The 10873-nt window shown below is 40.8% G+C and overlaps 1 protein-coding gene across 2 annotated transcripts in view; it reads left to right on the top strand.

Annotated features, from left to right (window-relative positions):
- Nucleotides 1-327: 327 nt before the first annotated feature.
- Nucleotides 328-10873, top strand: part of LRRC7 (leucine rich repeat containing 7) — a 108917-nt gene continuing 98371 nt past the window's right edge. For both annotated transcript variants that reach the window (XM_060276820.1, XM_035122021.2), the window contains exons 1-2: nt 328-526; nt 5450-5567. In XM_060276820.1, the coding sequence (XP_060132803.1) occupies nt 338-526; nt 5450-5567 (307 nt within the window). In that variant the 5' untranslated portion in view covers nt 328-337. The remainder of the gene's footprint in view (nt 527-5449; nt 5568-10873) is intronic.

Raw genomic sequence — 10873 nt, 5'->3', positions numbered from 1 at the left:
CATGTGGATGATTCTGATGAAATATACTTTAGCTTATATTCTGTATAAAAAACTAACCTAGTTAGAAAAGACTTTAACATATGTGCTAAGCATTTATATTGTAAATACTATAAATACTTTATGGATTTTATACAATATATCTGCTATAGTATTAATAATATTCAATTATAAAAACCTAATTGTATTTATACCGATAATTTCTAGCATTTACCAATTACTGGTATATATAAACATGCTATTAAAGGAATGTTCACTAGGTATTTTTCTAACAACAGAAACAATTATTTTGGGAAACAATTTCTCTTCTATATTTTATCTTTTAGTTCAGTGTTTGGAGATGACAACCAAAAGGAAAATTATTGGTCGCCTGGTGCCATGCCGATGTTTTCGAGGGGAAGAAGAAATTATCTCAGTGCTCGATTACTCCCACTGCAGCCTCCAGCAGGTGCCAAAGGAAGTTTTTAACTTTGAACGGACATTGGAGGAGCTTTATCTAGACGCCAATCAAATTGAAGAGCTACCTAAGGTAAACTCTGTTCTTTCTCTAATACACAAATGCAGTTGCCTTGCTGAATGAACATTTAAGGTATGCTTGGAACTCTCAGTATAAAAAGGGAAATTGGCATAAACAAACTGCTGAGTTCAAGTATTTAGAGTTCTAAATATTCTCACTGTGTCAACCAATTACACATTTTCCTACTTTTAGAAAATAATGATTTCAGCTCTGCAAACAGACAAAGAGGTCTGTGGATTTGGTCCTTCCAAGTGTATGAATTGAAATTCCTTTATTAATGCCACGTTATTTAAGAAATATGCATTGGGGATTATCTAGAATGTGCTAGAATTAAGTCACAACAAATTCTAAGCTCATGGGTGTATTAATGATATGTCATTTGCTTAAAATGAAGAAAATATTTTTTGTAGGCTAGAGACCTAGACATGGTGAACCCTATTTAACATTGTCACATCTCTTCCTGTAATGTATAAATGAGGAAACGTGTGGCGTGGCACTATTATACAGTATTGTGCATTCCTTGCCTGTATCCCATATTGTTTGCTGCTGCCTCTGGGGTACACAGATCAAGTAACTTCGGGTTTCATTTCTAGCCGTGGTTAGATGGAATAGAAGATGAATGTGGTGGCAGTCTACTTGAGAAGCCCTTGCTTAGCCAGAGTGGCAGTCATAGCAGCAAGAGAGTAAAAGTCTCTTTTTTGTTACAATATCTACTTCACAGTTGCTCTCTTCCATCAGTAGATGTGAAAACTGAGATCTGGCATAAGCTTGCACTCCTCATTACTGGCCAACAGTACTGCTCACTGCTTTGATCATTACATAGGAAGTGTGAGTAAAGGAATTTGCACTTTCTCTTGCCTTTCCCTTCCGTCTTAAAACATAACATTTGAAGCCATTCACTGACTAGATTCCCACAACTTCACCTTTCCTCTAGTATGACGGATGGCTAACACATACTAATCCCTCCCCCACCCAATCATTTGTACTGCAGAAACAGCAAGAAACAAAATATTTTCTTTCTGTCTCTCTTTTCCCTTTTCCAAGCAGTGTAAATGACAGAGGTGCCTGCCTATCTCCCAAACCTCCCAAAATCTCCCAAACCTCTGTGGGCTTGGAGAGAGGCAGTTCCTTCTGTCACTTGTTTTAAGAAGAAGCCTCTTCTCCAAACTGCAGTGCAAACAGAATAGCACCTTGCCAAGGCCTTGGAAGCTCGCAGAGGGTTTAGGAGAGAGCAAAATATTCCCCAACTCTTAACACAAGTGAGTTAAGAGAAGAAATAGAACATTGAATAACTGCAGTTCCTTATCTGCTCCAAGTCACAGTGCAAATGAGAAAAATTCTTGCCTCTCTCCTAGGCCCTCTGCAAATACTGAAGGTACTTGAGGAAGGGGACAGGTTTGTGGAAAGCACTAGTGAAAGCTGGATAGCAAACTGATATTTTGTTCACATGTACAGCTCACCTGTATATTCATGTCACCATAGTGACTCAAATCTCTTACAATTTAAGATTTGCTGTCCATGCCCTTTTCATAGCTTTAGAGGAATTTTGCGAGAGAAAGAATGGGAGGAAAACACAGACACATCCTCACTGGGAAACATAGCACTAAGCAACTTTCATTTTTGCAGGCTGGATGAGCTTTGGAAAGTTTACACGTGCGTGAAAATCACTTCTTTTTGTGGCATCATTATTGCATATTGCTGTTGTAGTGCTTAGTGCCCCAGCATCACATTAACAAATGCGAGTTTGTTAGTTCTTACCATGTACCGTAAGTAGCATCTGTTTGGAAGGGAACAACCTCTGCAGTGGCCCTTGCTTTATATGGAGCCAAATCTTTAAATTTACACTCTAGCAAAAGCTACACAGTATCCTCCATTCCAAATTACCGGTATTAAGTCTCATTGACTTCAGTGGAGGAACTTAAAACTGCTTAACTTGGGTAGATGTTGCCAACTCTGTATTGTTCTATTGCTAAACTATCTCCCCTTTTCTTGCTTCTTTAGCTCAGTGCAGTGGTTTGGATGCTCAGTGCAGTGGTTTATTCACTCCACCGGGCAATTGTTTATAACTGGAGAAGCAATTTAGTTATACTCTCCAGGGGGTTGAAGGAAAAGTGATATAGAGAAGTGAGTCATTTACTCAGCTGTTGATAGAGAAGACTCCAGATACCAAATCATATTTTTCTGCATCATAGAGATGAAATGGTGTGTGATAGAGGTCAATTTGTCGGTGGATAGTTCAGAGTTATTGCTTCATTTTAATCACAATGTATGGTTACTATTTAATAATAATTTAAAGAGACTTAAAAAAGGGGATTCCACTTTCTAGATGTGTGTGTGTGTGTAGAACACAAAATGTGTCATCTCAACTATCACATTTTAAAAAGAGATTCTAGCATGGAATTTTAACATGTGGCCACAAATACATCACAATATAATTTTGTGCGTAATAGTTGAGTGAGGAGAAGGGTTGTCTTCAGATGAAATTTCCCAAAGTACAGCACCTCATTAAAATACCGGTATGTGATAATCTATGAAGTCTTTATAGAAAATGTTGTTGAATATGCTGACACCTTCAATTTAATAATGAACCTGACATGAGAATATTACATTTTTTTCTGTAAGATATGAATGCACTATCTTAGCTTCACAAGGAAAGGTACTTGAGGGCTATAACATAACTTTGGCAGTGTTGTAATATAGCTTGTTTATCTGTAGATAGTAGACAGATTAGACCCTCTCCTCACTTGATCCAGGGCAGCAACTTTGGCAAAATTGCCAGGATGTTACAATGTAGGTTAAAAGGCATTCCCTGCCCCCAGGATTCATGCTACAGTAATGTTGCCTTTTTCTTAATTCATCTAGCTGAGATTTGCATTGATATCAATAAAAATAACTTTTTAAGCTCAGCGGCTCTCCGTTTTGAACACTTATGCTAAGAACGTGTAGTTTGAAAACTTGCAACTTTTAGTGGCCTTAGCTGTGCCCATAAAAATGTACATGAACTTAATTCTATGCTTTTCATTCTGTGGAACTACTACACTGATTATAAAATGTGTTTTCTTGTGCCAGTGAGGTCATTTATATAGTCCATACACCAAATCTCAACAATCTATAGCATGGTTCGTCCATTGAGCTATTCCTGTTTATGCAGGAGAGCATAATTAAGAGAGCATAATCTTAAATTCTAGATCCAAATGCTTCTCCTGTAGTAGGTTTCATCAACCTTGGCCCTCCAGATGTTTTAAGACTACAATTCCCATCATCCCTGACCACTGGTCCTGCTAGCTAGGGATCATAGGAGTTGTAGACTAAAAACTTCTGGAGGGCTGAGGTTGAGGAAGCCTGTTCTATAGTCTATGAGCGCTTGGGAACTCTTCTTTTGTTGTGCAGCTAGGATTCTGAAAAACTACAAAATAGATGGGCGACCTGAAGCTCAGCAGTTAGCAACGTGAATTCCTGTGTAAAAGAAATAAGTACATATTGCATGTTAGTTATGCCCATTAGAGTCTTAATGTTCAATGCCATCATAATTTCTTAGAGTTAAATAAGATTTCCTGAGAAAATGTATATCTTAAAAGGCTCTTCAAAGTAATTTGATTCCTTTGTGAGTGCATTTCTCACTCTGCCTTATTGTTGCCATTACTTGCCATTTCTTTCAAAGTGAAAAGCAGATGACATAATTATTCCAAAAGGAACTCTTTTCTTAGCGTAAATTGGCTTGCATTAAGTTACTGCATTCACCAGCCCAAATTAATGGTCTCTGTATAGTAGCTCTCAGACTTTCTGGGGCAATATTTTTATTTTGTCCTTTGCTAATAGATGATAGGGCCCATCATAAAATATGAGGTAGCTATGCTAATCCATACTAAATGCTTTTAAAAAGTGAGTTTTGTTAGTCCAGCGTTTGTTCACCAGCATTTTAGCATTAGTATTAATCACACATTGTTTGCATTTTAACATTGTGGACTATGGTCACATTGAATTATAGTTCTGCTCCCTTTTTAGTTTTATAAACATATCAGAAAAAGTGATGAGATGGTTTCAAAATCTTACAAGGAGAACAGATTTTTTGTCATCTAAATTTCATTGTATACCAGCACAATATCTTACTCTTAGGTCTCTAAGATCATTCACTCCTCCAATCATTTGTGTGCCAGTTTTTCTGTAATTGGTAACTGTTGTTTCTCATCACTCCCATTAAGAAGTCTGGAACTCTAAGCTGCAACTAAACATAGGAAGCTGTCAGACAGCAATCCCAGGCAGACCTGGAAATGCTAGGGATCGAACATGGGACTCAGGGGCGTAAGGAGATGCCGCGACACCTGGGGCAGCAAATTGCCATGCACCTGGGGGCGCACCGTTGCTACGTAACGACGCATCCAGCGCGTGCGCAGTCAGCACGGGGTCACGGTGACGTCACTAGATCTAGTCACGCGCTAGATCCAGCGCTTGCGCAGTCCGATTGGGGTGCCGCTGGCCTGCTCCACAGAGCACTGCTTGTGCACGGCGACCCATTAAGGGGTGCCTCCGAGCATGTGCGGAACACCGTGGAGCTGCCGCACGCCAGCAGCACCCCGGATGGACTGCGCATTTGCGGGCGGAGGCAAGGGGCGGGCCAGGGAGGCCAAGTGCCTGTCACCCCCCCAGGGCATCGCTCGGGGCGGACCGCCCACCACCCCCGCTTGCTCCGCCCCTGATGGGACTTCTGTGTACAAAACAGGTGTTCTGCCACTGAGTTTTCCTGGGAGCTGAAGGATTCACTCTCGGGAGGGAAATGTAAAGGGAGCATGTTCTGCTGCTCTTTAGAGATCAACCTCATGTACACTGGGTCTTACTGGCCATGAGCAAATATGGTTTATTTTATTGCCTCTAAATGTTAACACTATACCAAAATTTAAAGCAAGGATCATAACCAATTTTCTCTCATTTTTGCAGCAATTATTCAACTGTCAAGCTCTCCGTAAACTGAGTATCCCAGACAATGACCTTTCAAGCCTGCCAACCAGCATTGCTAGTTTAGTGAATCTCAAAGAACTTGACATCAGTAAAAATGGTAAGGAAAAATGTCTGTCCATTCCTTTTCATTTATCATAGAATCAGAAACTTAAACCAATGGAAAGGCTGAAGTAAGAGCTACCTTTACCATGCTTATTTATAAAGTAATTTATCAGCCACCTTTTGCTCACAGCCCACTCAAGGCAGCTTATGGAGCATACAAACATTATAATAAAAGACTTAAAATAGCAGCAGCACGAACAAGCCTTTTAAAAAATAGAGCAGTAATAACAAGTAAAGCAACAATGTAAAATTTCTTCAGATAATGAAAAGCTGTTCATCTTAAAATACCTCTCTAACAACCAAGGTCTTGTTTAGAAGAAAGCTACCTGATATGAATGAGTTTCTATAATCCACTTAAAGGTTTACTGTATAGCATTGGGGCCAAATTGGGCAGTTGCGTAATGTGGGAGTCACCATTTTAGATTAACTGAAGCTTGCTGAGTCATGTGAACCAGCACCATGTACATGGAGGGCAGTGTGTGTATCAATAGTGGGATGGATTGATAATGAATGCATACACACATCTATGTCTATTTCTAATTATAATGTAAAATCAGTACATGGGGAAATGCCACACTTTTATCATTTGAAAAAACCAGGGTTTGAGATGGAAAGAATGCAAAAAATATTAATTTCTTTTCAGACCCTTTTTATCATGTGTTGTTTTTGACAGCATTAAAAGCATTGCCCTGAAGAATAGTTTATTCCTAATATTATTATTAGAATTTCTTACTCACCTTTCACCATTAGGTCCGGGTTACAGCAATATAAAAATACAGGTATTAAAATCAGCAGTGATCGGAAGTACGGTATATGCCTGTTGGTTTAAACCAGCTAGAGTTTGTGCCTGAGCTGGAATCTTTGGTTAGCTTAAATAATTCTCCTCAATGCTGCCCAACAAACATTTTGCATTACAGTGAGACAAATAATGAGCGGTAACCAAGGTTTGTTCTTGAGTTTGTCTGGACAAGACACTTAGGATAGCACACAACGTAAAGTTATGACTTAGTTCATAGCACCCAGCAGCAGGAAAATTAGGGGAGTAACACAGAAGCCATGATCTTGTTCTTGAAACATCCATGCTCATGTGTTTTGCGTTATGTGTGAAAGGTTAAAAAAAAAGGTAAAGGACCCCTGGACAGCAAAGTCCAGTCAAAGGCGACTGTGGGGTTGCGACACTCATCTCGCTTTCAGGCCAAGGGAGCCGGTGTTTGTCCACAACAGCTTTCCGGGTCATGTGGCCAGCATGACTAAACTGCTTCTGGTGCAATGGAACACCGAGACAGAAGCCCCAGAGCACATGGAAACGCCGTTTACCTTCCCACTGCAGCTGTACCTATTTGTCTGCTTGCACTGGCATGCTTTCGAAATGCAAGGTTGGCAGGAGCTGGGACAGAGCAACGGGAGCTCACTCTGTCGTGCAGATACAAACCGCTGACCTTCTGATCAGCAAGCCCAAGAGGTTCAGTGGTTTAGACCACAGTGCCACCTGCTCCCTCCAGAGAAACAAGCACTCTGACCTTTATACCATCCAGAAGGAGAGGAAATATTTCCTCCAGTCGTTGAAGTGTGGGGTTTTTTGGGGGGGAGGGAGGGAGAGAAATGAGAACATCTGTAAGCACTAACCAGTTTATGAAATGTCCTTGCCTATATATCCTTGCTGATATATCCAGTATTTAAGATGCCAGGAAACAATGTTTTGTTCCCTACAAAATGTTAATTGCAGAATTCTATATCTTTTCTAGAATTATAAAACATAGCTACCATAATGCTTCATATGCTTACTTTAGAACATGACTGTACTTTTTTCCACCTCACAATATGTATAATATATGAAACTTGTGAGGAACTTTTAGGCGCTTCCATGCTCAGTGCTTTGCTGCAGAATCGGACCAGTTCTGCAATGGCCATCAGGCACGATTGCTGTCCAGGAAGAAGGAAGAACTGTGTGCTGTGTAGACTTTAGCTTAATATAGTCTTCAAAATAGGACTTGACTAAAGCTAAGCAATTTCTAAGTGCCCAGGGGAGTTTCATGAGCAGAACAAAACCTCAAAGGGATATATTCTGACACCAAAGCACATAATTGATTCTCTTTAATTTTCGCTGCTACCTATTTGGGAACTCTGCTTGTCTAATGGTGTCAGAATAGAAGTGTTACATAATGCAGAGGATGTATCATTACAATGAACATTATGTTATGTTCAGTCCACCTTTAGGGCTGCAGCTATTTTTATTTTTGTAAAATCGTCTCTCTTCTGCAACAATCAATGCTTGCTTTATTTTAGAGCCAGTTTAATTTAAACTTTCTCAGCTTATTTCACTTGCCAGTGTCTCATCACTGCATTGGGCTTACTTGCGCCTCTAGTGGACAATGGCACCAGTAGCTTTTAAAGGAAATAGGCTGGCCCCTCTTCATTATTATTTTTTGCTCCATGTTTGCTTAATCTTTTTTTTCATCCATCAATACAGAGATGGCTCCATGCATACCCAAACCTCTCAGTTCACAGTTTTATATCCATTCACCTTGACAGAACCAGTTGATGATGAATGGAGTAAAGGGTCAGTAAAGAACCTCAACCAGACAAGATGTTTCAAGATGCTCACTACATGCCACTGTTACACTGTGCCCTAGCCACTCTAGGCTTGTTTTCAAAATCAGCAGAAAACAGACACTGTGCAAACCCTTCCTGCCACTGTAGACCCTCAGCCAACTTGTCCCCACTCCAGTGGTTATCAAAAAAGTCACTAAATTGGAGTGGAATGCTCCCATGCAATTCAGGAAGTCAGCACAGCTTTGCCAATAAGCATTACACACTGGATACAGATTTCATGGACCTCTTAAAGACCCTATCAATGGACAAACCAGAACCTGTTACCAAAGGATGGAGATGCTTAGTTAAATGATACTGCTGACAGGTGACTGGATTCTGCCCTTAGGCCTATTCATGATGCAATAGCACTATCCATGCATCTTCTGCAGCATCTACGTTTGTTAAACCATCTCATGTAATGGGTGAAGAATCTTCTTACTACTCCATAACAGGATCCTGCATGCATCCGCAACACCTTACTGAAGATATCTAGGATGGCAGCATTCATGGCAGAAGCCACCATGAATGCACTACAGTTTTCAGCATGCTCCATGGCAGGAAGTGTTGTAGCATGCAAAGCGTTATGGCTTTAGCAGTGGGAAGCAGGTGCTGCTTTCAAAGTCAACCTCTCCACAGCATCTTTCCTTTAACCAGTGCCCCCCCCAAGAACCCCAGAAACTGCCAATGATGTAATCCATGACCAAGTGGGGGGTTATCACCTATAAGCACTAATACTTTTTTAATTCATGCAACAGCAGATCAATGGATCCTGAATACCATCTGCTATGGTTACTGCATAGAATTCAGCAGTCGCCCTCAAACTTGGTTCATCCCATCACCCCTCTCTGCCTCACCTCCAGTTGCCAGATTGTGAGAGACTGTGTCTAGCAGTTACACATGTATCATGAACCCACACACATGTCTAAGCACTCACATGTATTCATACACACAATGAAAGTTCTGATATATTTTGCTAGAGTTATAAGGTACACCAGTTTATGAATATGTGCTTGCCCACTCTCATTTTGTCCATCTTTCAAATCAAGGGTTTGGAAGAACTCTTAATTTCCTAGTGAGAAAATGGCTAAAACTGGCTATCCTGTTTGCTTCCCCCTCTGTGTTTTGCTTAATAAAAGGTGAAAGAAAGACTGTGATCATAGTAAGTGATTAATTGAACCTGACTATCTCTTTGTCTGCCTCCTGTACCACCATTATCTTGAAAGCATCCATTCAGAATGTTAAGTAGATTTTAATGGTAGCTAGATTTACATGTACAGTCTTTACAGGGTGTGATATATTTTCAGGGCACTTGAGATCAGGCTGGTACCAGGGTCAAGCAAGGTTCATGATGGAGAACCTCATATCATATTTTAGGTATTTCAATTTTACAGTTATGACATGATAAACCATAGAAATAAGCTCAGATTCACACACCTGTTCACACAACATCTCATCAACATGGTAGCAATAGAACCGGTACTGCCCAAGAACACTCATTAGGCATTTACTTGATCATGTTTGTAGTTCCCCCAAAAGACCACAAAGTCTGGAGGGCAATTCTCAGTCTGAAATATCTCTCTACTGCTGGGTGATCTACAAAAAATTCTAAATGGAATCCTTAGCCTCCTTCAAGCAACCCCTTCATCTCAACAACTTCATGACATCCATAGACTTACAGGATGCAAACCTGCATGTTCCTTTTTATCCAAAGTACCAGGAATGTCTTCTATTCTCCATTGGCCCACACCATTACCAATTAAAGAACCCTCCCGTTCAGATTGGCCTCATCTCCAGGAGTCTCCACAAAGGTAATGGTTGCACTGGTGTCTCACCTCTGCCTCCAGGGCTGCCACATCTACTCATATTTAGACAACCTCCACCTTCTACAGATTTTTTTACAGCAGCTGAATTTGGGTCTGCTATTGGTTGATGGCTGAAACGTATTTTATAAAAGACAATAGTGAAGGTTAGTCCATGAGGACAAGTGGGCAGTGCCCCACTAACCTTTCTCAGCCCACCTCTGCCTTCTTATGTCCATTCAGTCCATGGGTTGATATTGGCTGTCAGCTTTCTCCTCTTGCCTCTTGGTGTTGCCCATTATAGAACTTTTTCCTAGCTAGCCACTCCCCGCTGCACTCAGGATCACTTCAAGGAATCATGAAAAGATCCCCGCTGGATTGGGACTCACATCTATAACAGGGAAAGGGCTTGCTCAGCATCAAGGCAGCAGCAGCAAAACAAAAAAACATTTTATTCCAATATTGATGTTGGTGCTGCGATGGATTGCTCATGGGTGCCGCCATTTTAGTGCAGCAGCTGTTTTGAACACAAGCCATAGGAGCGGAGACAAGAGCACCATCTGGTTACATCCGGCCAGCCTTCAGCCATATTTCTGATAATTGCCAACATGAAGCCAGTTTGTCAGCTTTGACTTGTTTGTATCTGCCCGTCATTACACCTCTGTGCTGCACTTTTAATATGAACGCTACAGAAATCCAGCATGTGAAGCTCTCATGACAAAGACTTGTAAACAGGGGCATTTAGTAGAAGAGTTTGAGGGGAAAGACTCACAATGTATGTAGGATCAAGAGACATGGACTGTGAGGGAGCCACTGCAGTGACCTGTAACACTGGTGCCATGTTGGTCTTCTTGCCTGATAATGTGCAAGATACACCTGCAGCAAGAGTAATATGGTTGCTTTACCTGAA

This window comes from Zootoca vivipara, chromosome 7 (genome assembly GCF_963506605.1).
Source record: "Zootoca vivipara chromosome 7, rZooViv1.1, whole genome shotgun sequence".
In the NCBI taxonomy this organism is placed as follows: domain Eukaryota; kingdom Metazoa; phylum Chordata; class Lepidosauria; order Squamata; family Lacertidae; genus Zootoca; species Zootoca vivipara.
The sequence above is the reverse complement of the archived record's forward strand: the minus strand, read 5'-3'. Positions and strand labels throughout refer to the sequence as shown.